Source organism: Oryza glaberrima, chromosome 2 (assembly GCF_000147395.1).
Source record: "Oryza glaberrima chromosome 2, OglaRS2, whole genome shotgun sequence".
Lineage (NCBI taxonomy): Eukaryota > Viridiplantae > Streptophyta > Magnoliopsida > Poales > Poaceae > Oryza > Oryza glaberrima.
Genome location: NC_068327.1, coordinates 29,877,692 through 29,901,361, shown reverse-complemented (window position 1 = coordinate 29,901,361; position 23,670 = coordinate 29,877,692). Strand labels below are relative to the sequence as shown.

Genomic DNA, 23,670 nt, shown 5'->3' with positions numbered 1-23,670 from the left:
TAGATTCAGCATAAGCAATACTTACATAATATATAATTAAAATACTGTTAAACTATACAGATTTTAAAAATTAATGATCAAAGATAAAGATAAGACATATTTAACTTAGGATAAATCTAGAATGGTAAGTAATTTTAAATGAAGTAATGAAAACAGAGTTGCTGAAGAAGTTATGCTAAGCATATCATAATTCATGACATGCCCATGCAAAATGGCTCAATTATTGATGTTTAATCGATTGCGTAGATATAAGATCATAACTTGCCCATTTCCCTAAGTGCCAGGTAGTAAAAGATCAACATAGCCATCACCTAAAAATTTGAACGAATCTGAATTGGATTCTGGCTGCAGTGTACAACATAAGACAGTTTCTTGAAGCTGTATACACACATCATTAACCATCTTGGTTCCGGGTGAACGGATACAGCGCCAGTAAGATCCCCAAAAGAACACTACATGTAATATTTTACATCATTTCTGAAATTGCCGAGGCTCCTGACTTTTCAGGAAACAAAATGTTACGTCACAGGAGAAAAAATAATTTGCGAGGGTCTTTCCGAATGTCAAACTGAGATTCCTGCCTATTTGATCCCATGGAGTGGACGACAAAGAAAAAGATATTTCTTCTCGGAGCAACTCCCTTGGGTTCCATTTCCTGGGAGTAGTAACTTGCAGGGAATACCTAAAGATCACAGAGGAAGATAACTAAATACTGCAGAAGCTACCTCAAATCAAAATATGTTATTATCAAATAACACACTACCTTCCTCAGCAGGGTCTTCTCTTGTCTACTTTCAAATGGATGTTGAACCATTTCTTCCTTCGAAGTCGTTCCTTAGGTTTCTTTTCCTTTCTAGGACCATCATCATCACTTCTGGATCCCTCCATGGACTTGCTCTTCGATTTCTTTTCCTTTTTCACAGTTTGGTCATCATCACTTTTGGACTCTTTAGAGGATGTTTTCCCTTTGTTGCTACTGGAACTCCGTTGCAGAGTTGTGTTGTTGGTGTAGGATGCATGAATTGCATTCCTTTCCTTGAGAAGCTCGTCGATCTATAAAGAAAACATGATATCAGAACAAGGTCAGAAGCAGAAATGAACTAGGAGTATTTCACAAATACAAACAGTACCGTCTGCATTTCTTGAGTGTATCTGCTGGTCATCTCGGTGAACTTCGCTAAGACCTGAAAATTTCAGCTATTAACAACACTATCTCTTGGATTTGCGGACACAAACAATTTAAAAGGTTGGATTATACCTCTCTATACTCAGACTCAAATTTAGACAGCTCAGATCGTTTTGCAAGTATCTTTGCCTCCACGCATCGTAGTTTCTCCTTTTCAGTAGAAAAGGGTTCAGCACATACAACCTCTATATTATAGGTTGCACTCTTGAAGAAATTATCACCTAAATGAGGTGACTGATCTTTTTAAAGCCATTGTACACCGCCAGGGATAACAAACTAATACAAGCAACAAAATAAATGGCGTACCATAGACAGCAAAAAAATGGGTCCCTGCTTTTAGTTCATTTACTTCACATGGTTGAAAGCCATCCAATCTTTTAAAGAATGCACTATCAGGATCCTTTGCAGCAGCAACCTGGCAGTAACTAGAGCTGGTAAAGAGGCACCAAAAACAAAAACATAGAGAGGTAGGCAGACAATAGCTTGCATACTCACTGAATTATTTTGTTCAAAGCGATAGACTGGAAAGCCAAGAAAGAACATTCCAGCAGAAGTAACTTTCCCTGTCTTTACACTGTCTTCCTGCACTAACATGATACATTAGCTGAAACCATGCCCAAAACATCAAAAGACTAGCACAATAAAAATATCAAATCCTTGTCATTGGGTACTGGATAGAATGAAAATTGGATGAAAAAGCAGTATTGGTGCAAAGCAACATGTTAATAGTCAATCCCACAGACCAGAATTTATTTCAAAGGGAATAATATAACTTGGAAGGCCTTCGGCAAAAGATGTCAGTTGCGGATGTTTGAATACAGCACGCAGACATAACCAGAATTAATCCCGTTTCATTACCTGAATTTGTCATGCTAGTGTCTTTCCAAGTGCTCTGCTAATTTAAACTAATCTTCTATGGTGCATAAAACCACATATAAACAAGAAGCATCTTTCCAGGTTAAGCTAAACAGAGAAAAGCTTTTTAATGTCGAGGACCCTGGATTCCTAAAGGCATCATTAGGCAGTAAATATTTTGTATCGTACAGGCCATCCTTGCAACATTGACTACACAAAATCATAATATTCGAAGTTTACTAGTTATGCCAATATGGAAAGTTTTCCATCTATATTATGAGAATGAAGGCTCACTTAAGTATTTTATTTACAGAAAGAATAGTCACCAAATACATCTACCAAGAGGCTTTCTGAGTTTGTCTTGCTCCACAGTTGTGATGGAACAATAGTTTGTCAACTGTTACTAGTGGAGTAGTGGTGCACTCAAGATTACAGGAAAATTCACAGAAAAAGAAGTGCCAGCCAATTGTAACATAGGGTTAGGAATGGTTCTAGAAAAGGGAGGTATATCTCTGGCTTGTGCAAAAAATAGAGTAAATAGTTCAAACTTGTCAATTAACCAGAATGTGCTGTGGATTATATTGCATAAACACTTTACAGGATGACCCTGTGACAAAACAATATCCAACTCAGTGTGTTTTGGATTTTCATGCTAGAAACTTACGCAGATAATAAGCTAGTCCCAAATAGGAGTATTTTTTGTAACCTATTTTTAGTTTGTTTCTAGGACTAGCAAAATATAAGAACAGACTATACATACCTGTAAAGCAAGGCTTAACCCACCATTTTCTTCAGGCTCGAAATATAGCAACTGAAAGAAAGAGAAACTTACCTTAGAATCTGTGCATGGCAAAACTTTCTAAACTTACAGTATAATTATACATGTATCAAGTACTTGATTGTTTTTACTTTCGAATATCATAATTAGATATCATGGCAATCTCAGAAGAAACAGACAGACGGCTAAACCAAGTTCATTATTATAGCAATTAACATTGCCACCTTTGGCCGTAAAAAGTTTTTCAAGAACAACAGCTCACATCACAACCACATTTCTTGTTGTTGAGAAGAGAAAATAGAAAGTAACAGCTAAAGTCAGCTAAGCTTTTCAACATACAACTAGGAGGCGGCAATGCTCATCAGACAAAGTTGTATAATGGAGTAGTTACTGTCGAAAGATCATAACGGACAAACACTAACAACAAGTTAGCAACTAACCTTGAATTTACTTTTAGCAGTTGATTGAACTCTACACACTAACCCCATTTTGGCTTCTTTATCTGTTATGTCCACAGAATAAAAGTGAGCTGATTGCTTTTCCACCTGCCAATATGTGAAATCTGAAACATTATTCACTGACAGGAAAAAAATGGAAAGTAAATTATGGGAGATAGTTGAATACCTTCCTAAAGACGGACTGGCCAAGCTCGAGTTGGGAAATTCCCACCGACCCATTCAATGCTTCCTCTAAAACTGTTGCAGAAACTGTGGTCTTGATTGGTACACCTAGCTTGCTACACAAACATAAGCATAATTAAATAATCGGTTAAGTAAGATCAAAGTAAATGGCTATCCTTAACAACCTACCTAAACAGGGCAGCAAACACTGTATTTACAGTGTTCAGACTTGACAGGTCCAACTCCAGTTCCTGACTATCTGCTTCAATGGCCTGAAAGATAACAAAAGCATTACAGGCAGACAAAATCAAGCAGATCAAACATCATGCTTTTGTATGCCATAAATTACCTCGAATCCCGAGGAATCATACTGCCGCCTCTTATCGGGATCTGACAGTATGTTGTAAGAGAATGTGGCTTCTTGAAACTTGTCCGAGGCAACAGGGTCGTCTGCATTCTTGTCTGGATGGTACCTGCAGTACCAAAAATCAGAAAAAAAAAAACTCACTTCATTATCGCTCAGTCGTTCTGCAACAATTACCACACAAGCAAAGCAAAGTACCAGCATACTACCAACTTTTTGAACGTAAGGTAGGAGAAGGCTTTTTTTTTCTTTTTGAGCAAGGGCTCGAGGCCCCCATTTCCATTACCAGAAATGAGACAGGAGAAGCCTTGGTTTGGTGTTTGAATCTAATACACGGTTCTAAAAGCTCAGTGAACAGCTCTTGTGCTGGTGTTACAGGAGATGAATTTATTCAAAGTGAGCCAATTTGACCAAAAAGTGCACTCCGCTCTTCAGAAATTTGAACAAAATCCTTCCCTCCCGAACATAACAACAGCACTCAAAAGTGACCAAATCCAAGAAGCTTTACTTACTTGAGGGCCATGCGGCGGAAGGCGCTCTTGATCTCCTGCTCGGTGGCATTACGCCCCACCCCAAGCACCTCGTATGGGTCCCTCCTCTGCGCCGCCGCTCCGGCCCCCGCCGCCGCCCCCGCCGAGCTCCCCTTCTCCGACTTGAACGACCCAAACTTCGACCCCGCCATGAACCCCCTCCGCGGCGCCGCCGCAACACCAAACAAACCCCGGCAACAACCCTAATCCCACCCCCAAAACCTCAGATCTTACTGCTTGTTGAACCGGTCGTCGTCAGGCCCTGCCCCACCACCCGCCGCGGCCGGCCGGCGGCGAGCGGCGGCGCAGCCTCTAGGGTTTCCCCCGCGGTCTCTCCTCGAAGAACGCGCGAGGCCAGCTCCTCCTCGGCGCGGACGTGCGCGTGCGCGTGGTGCGCGGCTTCTGCTAATTTGGGGAGGTGGCGAGGGAGGAGTCCAGGACTCGAGAGAGGCCGACGAAATGGGGGAGGAGAAGGCGAGGAGGAGAGGGAGAAGAGACCAAGACGAAATTATTTTGGTGCCGACATGTGGGCCCCACCGCGCAGTGGCCTCGTCGTCGTCGTCGGGCGGTGAGGTGGCGGCGGGTGCGGTGCTTCGCTCGAGTATACTCCTATGTGTGCTCCTGATTAACCGTTAACTACTCTACTCATCGGCTCATCGCTCGCACCGATTTGATTTCGAAATTTCGAATAAATATAGGTTGGCCCACATGTGGTGGGGCACACCCGTCAGTGAGATGACTGCAGGGTCGAAATGGTAGCTGAAGAAAGAGTTTTTTCGTCGTTCCCGCGTAAGGATTATCAATTTGTGGAAATGTGGGTTGTTATTGAAGTGTTGATTACGCTGTACTCTCTGTGGCCGAGGTGGGGATGGGACGGTGACAGGTGTGGGACCAGAGAATGTGGATTTAGTGCTCAGGCCCAGTGGCCAGTGAGTGAGAGGACCTGAATTTAGGATGCAGCTTCGGAGTATTTGACCGGTTACATTTTCGTTGGCATTACCACCGTTGAAGCTAAAAATCATGCGCGCAGTAGACCATTTCTCCACCATCACACCAAACGTGTAATAACCTTTTTGACCGCTGAAACAATTCACAGCTTTTAGTCAGTTTTTTTTAAGTGGAAGCGGCGAATATTACAAAATAGAGTTGACCCTATTTATAAGAAAAACCGGATCAAAAACTATACAACTGTACGGTTTGCTAAAGTGAAACCGGTAAAAACCTTACACATAGAGACACAGAAAGCCTGAGGCAAAAACGACTACGGACCGCAGAAGGCCGAGGGAAGAGCAAAAACCTAAGACGAAACCTCCAAGGAGGTGAACAACAACATAAGCCGTTGTCGACACCCGCCCAACAGCTGCACTAAGTTTTCACACAAGGAGGGGAGAGTCCACAAGGCAACACCTCCAAGGAGGAAACAGCACCGGCAGGCGTCGATATTGCCGATCCCGGACGACTAAGCAGGGCTTTTGCCCCCGGACTCACTCAAAAGTGCAGGACCTCCAAGAAGTAAGAGGAAAGAACTCTCGCACCATGGAGGTAAGCACACCGCTTCAAATTTGGCACTTCAACAAGTTCACAAAGCCAGCACCAACGAGGCCTAAGAGCCCTAACTACAAACAGACAAGACCAACACCGCGGACGAACAAACTCCTCAAGCACCGAAAGAGCACTGCCAGATCTGTAAGCAAATAGCCAATGGAGGGGGCACCAAGGAGGCATGGTCGGCCTGGAGAGGAACTGAGATATGAAGAGAGGGCACATAGGCATCGGTGTCAACCATGTTTCCGGTGAAGAACTCCGGGCTTCGCGGGACAAACCAATCAACTTCAGCGACCACTTGCGACTTCACCACCACCACAGAGAGATGAGCACTAGGGGGAGGGGAAGGAAGAGAGAAAGGAAGGAAGAGAGAAAGGAAGAGAAGAATGGTGGTTTCATAGGGGGTGGGAGGTGGGGAGGGGCGGCGGAAGAACCGACGCCCCCCCCCCAAGCTGGTCGACGCGCCGCCGACTCGAAGCCGGAAGCCGCTGCCCACTATCAGCCGCCACCCGAGTGCCAGACTGCCGGCCACCACGAGCCGCACCGACCACGCCGCTATGCGCCGGACACGCCGCCTCTACATCGCGCCTACCGTCGCCGTCATCGGAGAAGATCTTGTGGCTACGGGACCGGATCTACCGCTGCCGGCGAACGTCGCTTCCCCCGCGCCGCATCGTGGAGGCCCCGTTACCGCCATCCTAGCTTTGCCGGTGGCGGTAAGGTTTTGCCCCCGTGTCGCTTGCGCATGGGTGACGCGGGGGGCCGGGGGCGGGACCATTAACTGAATTATGTTTAATTAGTTATTCCATCCGTCCAAAAATAAAACCCAATCCTGAGTTTGAATCTGGATATAGTGTATGTCCAAATTCAAACCTACAATTGGGTTTTTTTTGGATGGAGGGAGTAGTTCTTAACAATACATGATTGATGATTTCACCAAGTACCTCGTATCAATCACATCGAGTAATTCCTAACGACGAAGGCCTTTTATAATTTCATTATAAAAGATCACTTTACTTGCAAACATCCACCTGAACACCGACGAGTGGTTAACTAACACGTAGTAAAGCAGTTCTCTTTCTTTCATCGATACCATGTTCAACTCCCCAAGCAAAGCATTCAATCATGGATAGCTCAAGATGTCCTCCAAAAGGCTGTTACCTCGCATCAGATCAGATGTTCCCGCAAACAAAATAGTACATGAGCAAGGCCCTAAAACAAGCTCAGAAACAGTAGCCAGACGCACACTATTCAGCTACAGCAAGATCAGGACACGCATTGCAGGCTGTACAGATTGATCAAAGGCCCCACTGCCTGCCTGTGAAATTGTCCGGTTACACAACCCCAATTGCATATGATGATACTATGAAGCATCAGATCTTGAAATGATTGGCATCGATGTGGTCCACGGATCATCAGGCAGACAAAAACACAAGACCACATCAAACGGGCGCCTTCCACGGACACCAGCAGAGGCAGCAGCGCCCGAGAGCATTGGGCCCAGCGAGAAATCGCCCGTGGGCCGACGTCACATGCCGATCCCGTTTCGGCCTAAATTGCCCCGCATGTATGTTCGTGGAAAAAGTATACTTTGACTCCCTCAACTATCGATCGAGTATGATTCACGTCCCCTAACCAAAAAACCGGGTATATGGACTTCTCCAACTATTAAAATTGATGCAAACATGTAACGACCCGCCTCTCCCAGGCCGGGCCCACTTACATCTGGCAGCTTTCATAGGTCATAGACTATCCTCACAGACCAACATATGTCTTTTCTGCACACTTTGTCCTCACTCGTGTGCACCCGGGAAGAATTTCCCGGTCGGTCACCCAGGCCAAGCACGCTTAACCCTGGAGTTCTTTGGAGATTGGCTTCCGGAAAAGAAGTTGCAACTTGTTGATATGAGTATTCTATTAATCCTATTAAGCCCTAGGCCAGGATGTTACACCTCTCTTGTCACGCCCCGAACTAGTCCCGAGAGGAACTAGCCCGTGGCGCTCCAAATTAACCTGTTAATCGATACCAGTCCCAGGAAACAGTGCTGGTATCAGACAGAATATCACAGCAACAGAGGTCTCTTTATTATAGAGTAGGAGTACAGTCATGTTGGGCTGCGGACAGATCCCGAGCTCACAACTGCATTACAAAAGGGAAGCGGAAGCCAAGACTTGGACCAAACATCACAGGCATGACTTGGGAACTAGGCCGAAACCCTAAAACTCATCGTAGCCGGCTTGCTCCTGGAAGAACTCCTCGTCAGCGGGATCCGCTTCATCTTCTTCAGCAACTGGGGGGGAGAATTATTTATATAGAGCAAGGGTGAGTACGGGAGTACTCAGCAAGCCGTGGGAAGTAAGTGTTTAATGCAGGCTTCAAGGAAGGGCTGTTGTTTTTGCAATTGATTTTATTTGAACTCTTTCTGAAACAACTAAGTGAGTGCTTCTCAAACGACACGGATGAGACAGTGTGTCTCGTCCGGTCGGAGTATGTGCAATGTATCAGTCTTTTAAATTGATCAAGATTGGCACCCGGCCAACAGCTTTCAAACGGCCACCCGGGCCTGGCTGATCCCATCAGCCGCAGATTTTCCAAACATCAAACCCATTCCACAACAGCAAATTTCACAAGGTAGTAGTCAAACAAAACTACGCTAGGAATCACCTCACATCCGCCCATGACCATGGGCACGGCTGTTCGAACAGTTTAATAACATCTGCAGAGGGGGTACACTTTACCCACACGACATTACTAACCCGGATCATCCAGCCCGTGCAGAACGGCCACGACTAGAGACCTTAAAGCTTTCATGACAAGGCATTTCGAAAGCCGACACAGGTTCACCATATGCCAACGAGAGGGGTCCCAGACCAACACCAGATTAGGTCCCGGACCTTACTGTGCCAGGAAGCCCAGGGGTCCTCCCCGACACCACCCCGGCGAATCCACATATCTCTTGGCATCATGGCTCCCCCGATTAGCTAGTTACTCAGCCAGGGGCGCCCCATTCCACCCATGTGGTCGTACTTGTCTTATGTTCGGATGAAATTCCAAGGAAACGGTCCTTAAGTGCAAGAGCGGGAAACCGTACTCCCGGTACGTTCCCCGGTCCGCGATTTTGGAAATTCATTTAGGTTCGCAAGCATCGACCCAGGTGTCGGGTTTTCCAAGTCTTTTGTAAAACCCAAATTTTACCCAAGATGTTTCTCAGATTTTAAGTTTGAATGCGACTGTCGATACTCAAGCAGAGTGCACGATTACCGAGGCGCAGCTAGGTGGTTACAAGGGAACATGGTATAACAATTACAATGGAAGGATCAGATGCAACAAGTTAGGTAGGCACACCGGTCTGCCTTGCAGACGGTGCAAACAGATTAAGTGCAATCCTATTAATGCATAATATTTTGCAAGCAATATAATTAAGTTCAAATATAGGCTCAGGATGTTCAAAGGTGGCTTGCCTTGCTCGAGATCTTGAGCTTGATCCTCGAAATCCTCGCACCGCGGGTCTTCGGGCTCCGAAACTACACGTGAAACGGGACAACTTAACAAACGGCGAAAATAAAGCCCTATTATTGACCTCTAAGTGTGCCATTAGATAGATCTCAAGATTTGAGGAATTTTGGAAGTTGAACGGAGTCAAACGGACTTACGGTTGGGAAGATATTGAATTTCTAAGATTATTGGATTTTTGGTCTAAAGGAAAAATGATTTATTTAAATCCTTTTTGAAAAAGAAAAGAAAAGAAAAGAAGGAGGGAGGGAAATTAGACTTCCCTCGGGCGGCTAGGGCGCGGCCCGAGAGAATGGGGCGGCTCGGCCGAGCTTAATGGGCCGGCCCGCCCAAGAAGGCGGCCCAAGGCGCGCGCGGGCGGGGAGGAGAGACAGAGTGAGCCGGTGGGCCGGGTCCATCCCGCGTGGTCCCGGGTGGGACCCGCTTGTCAGCGACTCGGCTCACCGTGAGCGAGGTGCACGCGGGGCGTGCTAGGGTTTGGGGAGGGAGGCGCGGCGCATGCGCGCGGTTCGCGGAGGACGCGGTGCAGCGGGCCCACGCGCAGCCTCACGGCTCGCGGTGGACCGCGCGCACGGGAAGGGAAACGAAGGGAGCGGCTGGCCGGGTCAGCCGATCCGGTCGCGGCCGAGGTGGCGCCTACGTGGCTGCCACGCGGACCGGCGGGAGGTAGACGACGATGGCGGCCGGAACAGACGGCGGACGGCGGTGGCGATCGGCGGAGCGAACCACGGCGATACAGGTGAAAGCGAGCACACCGGGAGGTTGCACGGGACGAGGGGAGACGAGCCAACGGCTCGGATTCGCCGGGAGATGCTCGACGGCGGCGGATTGCGGCGGCGGCAACCGGCGGCGGGAGAAGGGGGAAACAGCGATGAGGTCACGAGGGGCCGATTCCCGGCGGTGAGAGCATCTATGCGGCTACGGGAATCCGTTGCTAGCGTCGGATTGGGCGGAGCTACACCGAGCGAGGCCGGCGACGAGCGGGCGCTACGGAGCACGGGCGGCGACGGCGGCGAGCACACAGCGAGCGGCGACAACGGTCGGGGCGGCGCCGGCTAGCTACGGGGAGGCTACACATGCTACTACCGGAAACTAAGGGGAAGGGATGGATCGAGGAGGGAGAACGTGGGGAGGCACTACCGTGCGGGGAAGGGGCGCAGTGACGAGAAACCGACGGCACGGGAGTGATCTCTCCGGCCTCGGGCCGAGGAAGAGGAAGAAGACAGCGCCCGGAGTCTCCTTCCGCGTCCTAGCGCGCACCTGCTCCTCCGGCACACGCGACGGCGACGGTTGGCGAGAGAGACAGGGGGACGGCAATGGCGCGGCGAAAAACAGGGAAGATTGGGAGGGGGAAAAAGGAAGGGAGGCGCTTGGGTTTATAGGGCGGCGATGTCGGTTTGGAAACCGACCTTGGGCGGTCAAGGGAGCGAGCTGGCGCTCGGCGCTCGCGGCCAAAACGGCGACAGGAGGTGACGCCGGTGATGAGGGGAAAAAGAAGAAAAGAAGAGGGAAAGGGGCTTGCCTCCTTGCCATTTCGGGAAAAGGAGGAGGGAGAGAGGGGGCGACGCGGCAGAGGGGGGGCGGAGGGCTCTGCCTCCGTCCCTTGGAGGCACGCGCGGGGAGTGGCGGGGCCGAGTTGATGACGACGGCGATGACGGCGGGGGCGGCTTAGAGCGGAGCGGCGACACGGGCGGCAGACGCGGGGCAGGCGCGGCAGGCGCTGACGGCAGCGGCGACTGGCCGGTCGGCCACCACGGCGCGCGCGCGAGGGAAGCAACAGGCGGCGCAGTGATTTCGGCGGCGTCGGCGGGAAGCGGCAGCGAAGGCGGGGGGGCGCTCGGCTCGGCGCGGCTCGCGCGCACGTGCGTGCAGCGCTCGGGCAGAGCGGGGGAGAGGGAGAGAGAGAGGGAGAGAGAGAGAGAGAGAGCCGGGGAGGGAGGGGGAGATGGGCCGAGAGGGATTCGGCCCATCGAACCCTAGGGAGGCGAATTAGACTTTTGCGGAGGGATTTGATTTGGGAAGGATTTTGGATTCGGAATTGAACTTGACGATAGATCAGGGCTTCGAGATCTGAGAAGGCACGGACACTAGACAACAAGCAAAGAAACGGATTTCGCAACTAGGGTTTTTAAGAGATAGTTTTCCCGCTAGGCGCCACGACGGAACGAGCGCTACAAAACAATATCCCTCGGTGGTTTTGGGGTGGTTTTGGCTGACATGGCACCTACGTGGCCGGTCTTGACCAAGTTTTTGTCCTACGTGGCGCTTACGTGGCATTAGAATAAAAAAATAAAATACATATGTGGGACCTATATGTCATTCTATTAACAGTGAAATTTGGTAAGCCCAGAGTAGTCATCGGCTTAGAGTCAGCATCGGCTTCGAAGTCCTGAGATTAGCCGATGAGAGTTTTCAAGTCGTCAGTTGTCGGATTCTTGCTATATTCGGTTAAGGAAATTGATCTACTAAAGGAAGTTTATCCAGAAGAGACCGAGCTCAAAGAGAATGCGGCATGGCAAGTTATTTATTAATTAGGAATAGTTTATTAGTTTCTTTTATCTTTAGGAAAGTGTGTTTAGTGTCCTATAAGGACTTTATCTTTTCCTTTTATCTTTAGGAAAGTTTCTTTCTTGTCCGACAAGGACTTGTATCAACCCATAGGTATAAATATATACACCCGGGGTCTATGTAATCTATCGCTACGATCAATACAATTCGGCGCATCGCCACCTTTTACCTTTTCTACTTTATTTTATCGTCCGGCGGGACTTGGCACCTGACGTGGGGCTGCATCGATGTTCGATCTCCAGCTAAGGGGTAAGTCCAATGTTCCGCCGGTCCAGGCAATTGTATCGTTTACGCCGGCATCGTTCAAGACTGCATCAGGACATTCGACCTCTTGGATTACTCTGGTTTGGATAATATATTTGTCTAGCTATTTATCATATGTCTATGTTAATCTAGTCCTAGCATCTCAATTTAGCTCTATCGGCTGTCTCTCACTTTAGGGTTTCTGCCAGTATCGGCTAAATCGTCTTGCTAGATTAGATTAGCCTAGGCATCTACCACCCTTAAAATCAGTCAACAGCTTGATTGTCTAGATATTATGTTTCTTTTCATACTTAGTGCTGCATCAGTTAAGTTTGATCTACTAAGTCGTGCTTAGAACCATTATCTCCAGCCTGCTTCTTGATTGCCAATAAGGGTTTCATCGGGGTTTCAGCCGATGAGTTATTTGGACGTTGCATCGGCTTACAAGGATTGCATACATATTGGATTTAGCCGATCGCAATAAGATTTAATTGTTTAATATAATCTTGTGGATTTTATGACATCGGACCTCCAGCCGATGTATGCTTTAACCTTCGGATAGTGCTTATTATATATTGTTTCTAGCCGATTGGTTTCTACTCGATTATATTGTTATTTTATTACATCAGCCGATTGCCTTTATATCATCATCTACATTAGACATATAGCCGATTGCTTAAACCCTATCGCTATTGGCTGGTATCGGCATCGGCTGGAATCACTACATCGGCTTGTCAGCCGATCGGCTATTTTGTCTACTGTTTACATATCTTGTCAGTTGCAGGATCAAACTGACTGGCACGCCCGCATCTCATCAATCTTTGGACCTGCACAGGAGTTAAGCAGATCTCCCAGGCCGGTGTGTTCGATTTTTTTCGTCAACACATTCACACAAAAAAAAGTATAGTGGGACCCACATGTCATTCTCCCTCTCCTTTCCTTCTTCCTCCCCCTCTCTCTCCCTTATCTCTCTCTCCCCTCTAGGCCTTTCTCTTGGCCGGAGCGCGGGGGAGAGCGGCGGCGGCGGTGGCGGTGGCGGTGAGGAGCGGCGGTGGAGGCGGTCAGGAGCGGGGACGGGTCAAGGACCTCCAGTCCCTACTCGTCCCAGAGGGCGCCCACCACCCACCGCATGTCGCGTTGTCCTCCCTCTCCCTGTCGCCGCTGCGCGTCTTCCACCGCATCCGCGTCACCGCGTGCGCGCTGCGCGTCCTCCGCAACCTCCAACCCGCAGGGTAGCAGCCGCAAGCGGCGGCCGCCATCTGGAGCAAGCCTGGTAACGGCGAGGGGCCGCGGGTGTTGCTCTACTACATGTCGCTCCGTGGGACCTACGAGGACTACCACGCCGTGCGCACCATCCTGTGGGGGCTCCGCGCCGCCGTCGACGAGCAGGACCTCTCCATGGACTCGGCCTTCCTCCTGGAGCTCGCCCCGCTCCTCCCCCAACGCCGCCACGTGACCCTCCCCCAGGTGTTCGTCAACGACCGCCACCTCGCCGCTCCCGACCGCCGCCGCTGTCGCTCCCCGCCGCCACCGCTCCCCTCCGCCTCGTCCCCATCGGCCACCGCTACCGCCACCGCTCCTGAGTCCTAAGAAAGAGAGATAAGGGAGGGAGAGAGAGAAGGGGAGGGAGGATGACATGTGGGTCCCACATATTTTTTATTTTTGTTTTTAATCTAGTGCCACGTAAGCGCAAAGACCCGATCAAAACCACCACGTGGGCGCCACGTCAGCCAAAACCACCGAGGGTTGTTGTTTGCACCGATTTTGATGGTTGGAAGAGTCGATATACCCGGTTTTATGGTTGGTGGTCATGGATCATATTCGGGCGATAGTTGAGGGAGTCAAAGTATACCTTTTTCCTATCTTCGTTCACATTGCCGTTTTGGGCCAACTCGTCCGGTAGGTTCGTGTGTATACCATGACATTTGGCCCAAGAAGCGTTCGCAAGCTGGACTCGGCTTGTTGCTCGCAACCACGGCGACTTGTCTGTTCGGCGGTCGCCTATCGGTTTGAGAAAGTAATACTCCTGTTGCGAGATGTGAAGACACGGAGAGAGAACGACGGCGTTCGTTTCTTGCTCCCGGGCTGGCCCATGTCTTCTCCGTGTCATTGTACATGGCTACATCTACATGTACTATATTCTCATCATAGTCTCGTTTAATTGGATCGGTAAGTGTGGCCCTACGGCTACGTCTACGGGTAATAATAGAGTTAGACACGAGAGGAGCGAAGGACGCCAACACTTGCACGATCGACGACCCAGCATGAGCGCCAACGCACGTAAGTCGTAAAGCCGGATAACACGTACGCCTGACTCCAGCCAAGGGCCATAGGTTTGTGCGAAGGCGCGTCGCATGCATGTTCCGTTTTGACGATCGAGAGATTGCTGAAGAAGCTTATTAAGGACGAGGTTGGCACTTGGCAGGGAAAGGGGGAGACAGACGGCTGTTGTCCGAGAGAGAGCTTATTTAGTGGAGATGAACGATGTGAGAAACAGGCTACCCGTAGGTGACGGCATGATGTTTCATGTTTGTTACTGAAAAAACCAAAAATATGACTAAAAAATGGTCTTAAAAAATGTATGGTCGTAGGTAGATCGTGAGGAGAATTGGTGGTGGTGCATCATCCTTAAGAGACGTGGACAGAATTTACAATAACCGTCCACAGAGGACAACGAACACGAACTAGCTACAAACATGGAATAAACACGCTCCAGATCTTCACATCTCCATCCAGGGCTCCGCTGCAAACGAGGGCAGAAGATCCCTCCGACGAGCACGATCCATCGTCGTCGCGTCCGCCGCGCACCAATGCCAGGCTCTTCACGGCCGCGCCATGGCTTTCCATGACGGCGAGGCAAGTGTAGCCGTTGTTCTCCGCACCTCCCCTCCTCCACACCCTGACCGTCCTGTCCGCCGAGCCGCTGCACACCAGCTCGCCGGCCGCCGCCAGGCAAAGTATCGCTCTCGCGTGCCCTCTGAGCGTGCCCGTGGCCTCCATGCCGCCGTCGCCGCCGCCGGCGCTCTCCCAGACGACAACGGAGCGGTCGCACGCGCCGGAGTAGAGCACCTTGCCGTTGGCTCCGAGAGCGAGCGCGTTCACCGCCGACCTGTGGCGCTCCATCGTGCCGACCAGCGCGTGCTTCCTCTGCCCGGGGCCGCGGGTCCACGCCTTGATCTTCTTGTCGGCCGAGCCCGTGTACACGCGCCCGTCGGGGGAGACCGCAAGCGCGTTGATGGCGTCGTCGTGCGCCGCCGCGATGGACTCTACGCACCGGAAGCCGGGCAGGCGCCACACCTTGATGCTCCGGTCCCACGACGCGGAGTAGAGGAGCGCGCCGTCCGGGGACACCGCGAGCGCGGTGACCGCGTCCACGTGGTGCACCCAGGTGCACCTCCTGTGCCGCCGGATCTCCACGTAGCTCCACGGCAGCAGGCACGTCCGGAGGCGGTCCACGGCGGTCGGGAGCACCGCGCGCAGGACGAGCTGCGGCCGTGTCTCGCCGTCCCTCCGCCGGCTACCGGCACGCCACGCCCTGATCTTGCCGTCCTGGTGGGAGCTCAGGAGGAGCCCGCCATTGCCCGTGGCGAGGAGAGACTTGACGGAGCTGTCGGTGTCGGCGACCGTCGTGCTGCTGCTGCTGCTGCTGCAACCGTCATCCTGCTGCTGCTCCTCCTGACTTCTACTTGCGCCGTCCAGTGCCCACAGCCTGATGCTCCCGTCCGACGAGGCGATGTACAGCGAGTCACCGTCGACGGCGAGAGCGGAGACGTACGCCGACGCCGACGAGTGGCCTTTGATCGTGGCGATGCATTGGTGGAGCGAAGGGCTTGTGTTCAGGTCATGGACGTCAAGGGAAGGAAGGGAACGGAGGCTCGGCTGCGACGCGAGCGACATGGCTCCCGAGAGCATGCTACCTTCTGCAGCCTCATGTTGGATTTGGCTCCCTTCCTGCTCACCAGCAGAGGATTTCATGGAACGGGAGACCCTACTAGACCAGAAAATCAAATCTTCTCCAGGGAAACGATCCAAACACAAGCTAGAGTTTCATGCAATATAATAAGAAGCGGCTACTCAGCTAGCATGCTAGGATGGATCATATAGTTTTTTTATTATTATTATTTTTGCGCCTGGTTTTAAACAGGAAAATGACCCCATAGGCCATAGACCAACACAAAAACCAAATAATCAAAAATGCATGATAGAAGCTCAAACTCATGTTTAAAGGCAAAAGGGACAACCTAGAGCGCTCTAGATCGCGATCGAGATCGAAATCTTGGTAGAGTGTCAGTATCAGATAATCAGATAGAGAGAAAACTAGCAGCAGTCAAAAGTAAAATGATCAGAAGTTCATAACCCTGGAGGATTCAATCCTCGCACACTAGCCTTTACTGTGGAGAGTTCAGGTAGACGTCATACGCTCACAGTGTTGTCCAATAAGCAAAGATCGCTCTAGCTAGTGGGGTAACAATTGCCACCGTTCGCGTGCAGCTAAGCGTCCGTATCCATGGATGTTACCTAACACCAGCATCTGCCCTACCATTTTTGGAGCTCATCAATCTTCCTTTTCTATGACACTTTATCCACTGTGCTTGCATATGCATTCTTTGAATCTATTCTAGTACAATTCTACACAAAGGTAGTCTTGTAATGATATCTCACCCAATCCGCCTTTTATTTCGTTCCCATCCAGCGCATGTGCTGCCGTGTCCCCTTAACGTTCTAAGCAATAGTTATATCTATAGCGCTACATTTTTCATCGAAGATAATCAAATCGTTTTTACATTGTATATTAACTATATTTACTGTTGGAGGTCGTCGTAGGCAGTAGCTTTGCAGGTTCCGAAGATGTCGCTCGTTGCCGAACGATGAACAGCAGCTTCACGCCGGCGGCGCTGTCTTCAAGGAGATTCACGCCCTCGCCGAGGTGCACGAGACGGACAGCGGCTCTCCTCCAAGATACAATTATCTCGTATCCTCAGCCGTGCACTTGGCCAAGAACGAACCAGTGGACTTTCGTGGGATGTAACTCTCTCTATGCAAAACAAGCAGATGGATGTGGGCAAAAACTTCGTGCAACAAATACAGCAGCAGTACGTGACTTATATAGCCTTGTATAGCAACAAGAAAATATTATCCCTAAGCCGGATAACAAACAATCAACAGATTGATTTCCGTCGGCCTAAAAATCTGGAACGATAAAGACTTATCTTCCACGTACAGCTCAAAAAACCAACAATATCAAAACTGAAAACCGAAATCTGAAGATAAGGCAAAAGTTCAGATATATTTATCTGAACCAAACTGAAGAATCGCTGGTACAAAATGAACAAAACCATAGAGATAAAATCTGAACAACCATCAAATATCGTTTGTGACTTTCATTCAGATATAATCAGAAGGAAAACCAACTGAATTCCAACATTTACACCCTAAGTTTCAATAAATACACTGAAATTTTTAATACACGCCATATAAGAGAATTATGGTTAAAAATAATTGATTAAAAAAACGCGAACGCGCAAAAGAATTGCACGTCAATATATTAGAAGAAAAGAAATTTTGTTACACGATGCAATCAGCCAAACCGGCTTATGCCAAGAAAAGGGGGAAAAACGAGACTACTACGATAGCTAAACGTAACTCCAATCAGCTGGGACGAGGGCAGAACCCCGCTACACTCCCAAGAAATCCCAAAAAAAGCAAAGCCAGCTAATGACCACAGACGACCCTTCAAGAGGATGGACTCTAGAACCACTGAGACCGAAGAGAGCGCAGAGTCGAAAAATAATTAATTACATATAGCAAAAATCATTACAAAGAGAAAAAGGTGACTGAAATCAAGTAAAATAATATGGTGCCGTTTTTTTAGCAAAACCTATAATAGTTGCTTGCTTCCCTGTCAGCCTTATCAATGTGTGTAGGTAAAAAAGGACAAAAAAAGAGAAAGAGAGAAAGAAATACAATAAGGATTTTTTTTTTGGTTCTGAGTAGGCATGCTAAATTAGTATCTGAATTCATCATGACAACAGTTTCAGCACCAAGATGGGACGAATCCCCAGCTGTTTTCTGAAGAATAATTCAGCACCGACATAGTCGCTCGATTGGTACCGTGCAATTGTGCTGCAGTACTGCAAGCGACAACACACTTATCCAACATTGTCTGGGAGAAACTCCATCCCAAAATCCTGAACCTCTATGTGATGCTGCCGAATCAACTTGTACGTGCAAACAAGCATTATTGGGTTGTGTGGTTCTATGCTCCGAGTGAAACCGAGCGATGGCGCACATGTTGTACTGTGTTGCTGTGATCGCACTCGATAACAACAATTATCAATTGGATAATGGAATTGAATCACACATGCTGAAATCAGTGATAAGGTTGTTCCTCTGTCATAATTCTGACAGTTGATATTCTTCCTTCGGAACAGAGGGCGTAAATGAGCAGGAATATGCCGGTCGTGTCAATAGCAACGCGAGCGGTAGACTCGCATTCGGTGTTCCCTTGCTGGGCCAGAGGAAATCCCATGCTGAACATGACGAGACAAGCAGAAAGCTTAGCCCTAGTAGAAGCCAAAGCCAGCATTGTCGTTGTAACTGCGATTACGTCTGCCCTGCTTATAGACAAATCAAAGGAAGGTAGCCTGGTAGATCAACTGGGACCAATATGGAGTATCTTCGAACAGGACACTGCGTCTGCGTGCCTATGAATTGTGAGGCACTAGTTCTGTGCCCTGGTGAATGGTGATTGTTCAGAGAATCAGAGCTCAAATTGCAGATAGTTTTCTGATTGTTTCTGGGTAGTTCCTTCGCCGGCCGGGCAAAAAACAGGATTGTTCCTGATCAGTACACTTCTCCGTGAAAGCTAAGGACGATCCTTCTCTGTGCCCGTATGTGTCGCTTTCCTGATAATACGATCTTTTTGCTAGGCAAGTTGCAGACTCGCGGTATCATTTTTTTACAAGCGGGCCGCCATTCTTGTCGTCTCGAGATGATCTTTTGTCTGTCCTGTAGCTGATAAGTCAGACCACTATTCTGGTAAAGAACTTGTCCGTAGCATTTGTAGGAGGTTAGATACTGAAATATTCTAATCGCCAGTTGATAAGCAAATTGCTCCTGAACTATCGAAGAAGATCTTTGTCTCGTCACTGACAGTTCCAGTTCTAACTGCTGATATGCCGGTCTTGTAAGTCTATTAGTGGTCCTTGGACCTTAACAACTGGGCCTTCAGGGGAAATCTGTGAATCCGGCCCATAAGGTCAATGGGCCGAAATTGATCACCTCTGGCCGGTCGGCACGGGTTTGATTTCAGCCCAATAAAATTTGAAGCTGGAAATTTTGCTTGGAAACAGTCAGAAAGAGAGTAGAACACCTCCCTTTGTGATGACCGCATCTTCGGCTTTCTCATTTGTTTGTCTTCGCTGAGGTGGTGAAACTTTGTGAAATAGGGCAAAAGGCGTATCTTAGGCAGCCCAGCTAAGAGATATGGCTTCCTCAACTGAATCGAGGCCACCTAAATACCTACTTCAATCACCTGTCGAATAGTCGAACACCTGTATTGCATGTTCAACTGCTCAGAGCCGGGTCAGTGTTTTGGTTCTTGCTTTGTTCATTTGTACACTACTAAATTATTTCTTTGTTTATACTTTGTATTTCGCGGATGATTCAAAGCCGAGATAGCAGTTATCAACTTGTCATGGAAAGAGAAAATTGATTTAGAATGTAGACCATTCGTGAGGACAAGGTATATCAGAACATTCTTTTTCCACTTTTCACTCGTCGTGTTTAAATGAGAAAAATCGAGATTCCAACTGCCTTGAGAAGAGCATCTCGCTTTGGAACAACCGAACCCCCTGCATTCCCACTTTGTACGCCATGGTTTCTCGATTTCTTCCTCCCTTTCTTAAATGGAGCAAATATAAAGAAACAATGGCATGGGCTAAAATGCATCCTGTCCCAAGTCAAGCTAGCCAGAAGATTATGTTTCCCTACATTCTGATTGGCAAGTTGGTTATTCCTTTTCTGATTGGTTAGGTTGGTGATTCAGAGATGTCGAGACGTGTGTTCTTTTGCATCTCGTGTATGCTTTGGTGGTGCAGTTGGAAGAGATGGCGTCTCTGGTCTAATATCTGAAAACGGCACTGATGACAATAATTGCTGGCCATGGTTTCAGCCTACGACCCTTCTTTAATCGTCAGATTATCTCTTGCGTGTTGCGTGTAGCTCACCGGAAAACAACCCGATAGAAGCTTCTTGCCAGGTCAGACTGTAAGCATAAAGAATCCAATCACGAACTCTTTGTTATTTTGAATTGACAAAAGGTGCTTGAATTCTAAACACGTCCTATCATGTCACGTAGATAATATGACACGAGTTGACAACAACATGAAACAGACGCAAGACCACACACACACATACACATCCGCTGATAATCTCTTGACCAAACCGATCCAAACCTACCAAACACGCGCTAATTTTTATTTAGACATTTCGTTCGACGTAACCCGCGGCGACGAGCGAGCGTTCCCGCCTCCTGGCCGGCTGCTGACCAGGCAATCCGTGTCGTAGTGGTGGACTCCATTGAAAATCCTTAAATCTTACGTGACAGCAGCTGGATTTTGCACCGATCGCACCACGTCTCCGTCTGTTTGCGGCTCAAGGTTTCAGCGATGGGCGCCTCCACCTCGCCTCGTCTCGCCTTGCTAGTAGTGGTCGCGGCGGCGGCGTTCGTCTTCGTCTCGCCGGCGATGGCTTTCCCGATGGGATTGCCGGCGACGGCGAGCCCGTTCCCGAACCCGTGGTCCGCTTTCCAGAACCTCTCTGGGTGCCACGCCGGCGAGGAGAGGGAGGGGCTAGGGAGGCTCAAGGATTACCTCAGCCACTTCGGCTACCTCCCGCCGCCGCCGTCGTCGTCGCCGTACAGCGACGCGTTCGACGACTCCCTGGAGACCGCCATCGCCGCGTACCAGCGCAACTTCGGCCTCAACGCGACGGGGGAGCTGGACACGGACACCGTGGACCAGATGGTCGCCCCGCGCTGCGGCGTCGCCGACGTCATCAACGGGACATCCACCATGGACAGGAACTCGTCGGCGGCCGCCCTCCGCGGCCGCCACCTGTACAGCTACTTCCCCGGCGGGCCGATGTGGCCGCCGTTCCGCCGCAACCTCAGGTACGCGATCACCGCGACGTCCGCGACGTCCATCGACAGGGCGACGCTGAGCGCCGTGTTCGCGCGGGCCTTTTCCCGGTGGGCCGCCGCCACGAGGCTGCAGTTCACGGAGGTGTCCTCGGCGTCGAACGCCGACATCACGATCGGGTTCTACTCCGGCGACCACGGGGACGGCGAGGCGTTCGACGGGCCACTGGGCACGCTGGCGCACGCGTTCTCGCCGACGGACGGGCGGTTCCACCTGGACGCCGCGGAGGCGTGGGTGGCCAGCGGCGACGTGTCCACCTCGTCGTCGTTCGGCACGGCGGTGGACCTGGAGTCCGTGGCGGTGCACGAGATCGGGCACCTGCTGGGGCTCGGCCACTCGTCGGTGCCGGACTCCATCATGTACCCGACGATCCGCACGGGGACGAGGAAGGTGGACCTGGAGTCCGACGACGTCCTGGGGATACAGAGCCTGTACGGGACCAACCCAAACTTCAAGGGCGTCACGCCGACGTCGCCGTCGACGAGCAGCCGGGAGATGGACGGCAGCGCGGCCGCCGCCGGCATCCGGCCGTGGAGTGGGTTCGTTGGGTTAGTTGTGCCGGCAGTTGTCCTGCTCTTAGCTCCGTAGACTTTCTAGTCCATTTTTCGTGCCTCGGTGTTGCCACGTCCATCTCTGGTTCTATTTCTTGTACGATAGATTATTGTTGACTTTTGGACAGATTCTTGTGTACATAACATTACTGAAGAATTATAGATATCAATATCATACATATTTTTTTGATAGAGAAATTGGGAAGTACTTCTCTTTTCTTTTATTTAAAGTTACTTCTCGGCTAGTTCGTCATGCTCTGGAAAATGAGCATCAAAACGTACTGTATGTCCTGTTTAGTGAGGTAATTAAACTCTAAATTTTCAAGCACCATGGAAGATTCCATTGACACGTTAGTCGTCTGTCCTTAGCAATTAGCATTCATTAGTAATATATTCCGGAAGAAAATTCTATGCGGCGGTGCCGCACCAGACAGCCCGTGCAACACCGTGTACCCTAGTGACGCGTGTCCAATCCCTGTTGCAACCCGAGCCGATGTCCAATCTCCCAGAGCTCTACAGTATCGAGTCATATCTACCGGCTGCATGTAAAATCTAATTCATTTTTTTAACAGTGCTCTATTTGATGCGAGATACATAATGCCGTTACTTTTAGACACATATTTAACTACTCGTTTTATTTAACTTTTTTTTCATGATTATTATTTATTTTTAGACACATATTTAGCTACTCGTTTTATTTAACTTTTTTCATGATTATTATTTATTTTGTGGTGAGATGTTGTAATCACTAAAAATATTTTATGCATGATTTACATCTTATGTATGTCCACAAAATTTTTAAATAAAATAAATGATCAGACGTCTGTTCAAAAGTTAATGAGATCATTATTAAAAAATGGAGGGAGTAATATACAGGGGGTTTTTCTAGGGTAATATACATTTTACTAAACTTTATTAATATGCCTCAACTGGTCAGAAATTATTTTTTCATTTGAATAGGGTTGGGAAATTCCATTTTGATGACGTAGAAATCACGGTTTGAAAAGGGCTTTGAGATTACATTTTTGTTGACATATAAATCACGGAAAGTTTATAAGGCTGCGTTCGATCAACTCCAAAAGAGAGAATTTTTAGCGCACGCAAAACGAGAAAACATATTAGCTCATTATTAATTATAAATTTTAAAAATGAATTTATTTGAATTTTTTAAACAACTTTTATATAGAAATTATTTTTAAAAAGACGTATTATTTAACAATTTAAAAAACGTGCTAACAGAAAACGAGCAAGATGAAGTTTGGAGTAGAAGAAAATAACTAGGCCTAAGTAATAATCTTGCTTTGATAATCATGTTCTGGTAATTGTATATGCAAACGCTGCTATAAAGTACGCATGGAAAAAAACAATTTCATTTATCAATAGTTCAAGAAATTAAAAATCGATAGTTATAAAAAGCGGACTATACGACCTAGCTAGGTTTGAAGCCTCACCATTTCTAATTATTTGATATTAGGACATTCCCTAATATTTACGTCTTATTGGTAGTTATAAAAAGTATACATAATCTATCGTAATACTTTCTTTAGTTTATGCTTTCTTAATCTATACTACATATTGTATCATGTTGTACTTATGATGAGTCTCAATTTAGTATTTATTTCCGCTAGTTTTGCTAAGAAAATGGAAGTCCCTTAGTCTAAAAAACAGTATTTTTCTTAATTTGGTAAATTATGAATTAAGAATTAAAAACGTATT

At 48.5% G+C, this 23,670-nt stretch overlaps 3 protein-coding genes and 1 pseudogene across 3 annotated transcripts; 2 read left to right on the top strand and 2 right to left on the bottom strand.

Moving 5' to 3' along the window:
* Nucleotides 1-312: 312 nt before the first annotated feature.
* Nucleotides 313-4,806, bottom strand: LOC127764239 (chaperone protein dnaJ 16-like). Its single transcript, XM_052289090.1, has 12 exons — nucleotides 4,316-4,806; nucleotides 3,789-3,912; nucleotides 3,629-3,711; nucleotides 3,444-3,555; nucleotides 3,260-3,364; nucleotides 2,802-2,852; nucleotides 1,682-1,768; nucleotides 1,493-1,601; nucleotides 1,259-1,407; nucleotides 1,131-1,184; nucleotides 764-1,053; nucleotides 313-682 (listed from the first exon to the last, which is right to left on the bottom strand). Exons 1-11 carry the CDS (start codon nucleotides 4,483-4,485, stop codon nucleotides 769-771), a joined length of 1,329 nt encoding a protein of 442 aa, XP_052145050.1. The 5' UTR covers nucleotides 4,486-4,806; the 3' UTR covers nucleotides 313-682; nucleotides 764-768.
* A 1,063-nt stretch (nucleotides 4,807-5,869) lies between these two features.
* Nucleotides 5,870-14,860, top strand: LOC127762652 (uncharacterized; annotated as a pseudogene).
* LOC127761706 (protein JINGUBANG) lies at nucleotides 14,663-16,323 on the bottom strand. Its single transcript, XM_052286029.1, has one exon. It carries the CDS (start codon nucleotides 16,176-16,178, stop codon nucleotides 14,892-14,894), a length of 1,287 nt encoding a protein of 428 aa, XP_052141989.1. The 5' UTR covers nucleotides 16,179-16,323; the 3' UTR covers nucleotides 14,663-14,891.
* Nucleotides 16,324-20,597: 4,274 nt separating this feature from the next.
* On the top strand, nucleotides 20,598-22,152 carry LOC127761796 (metalloendoproteinase 2-MMP-like). Its single transcript, XM_052286128.1, has one exon. The coding sequence runs from the start codon at nucleotides 20,873-20,875 to the stop codon at nucleotides 21,989-21,991; it is 1,119 nt and encodes a 372-aa protein (XP_052142088.1). The 5' UTR covers nucleotides 20,598-20,872; the 3' UTR covers nucleotides 21,992-22,152.
* The last annotated feature ends 1,518 nt before the right edge of the window (nucleotides 22,153-23,670 follow it).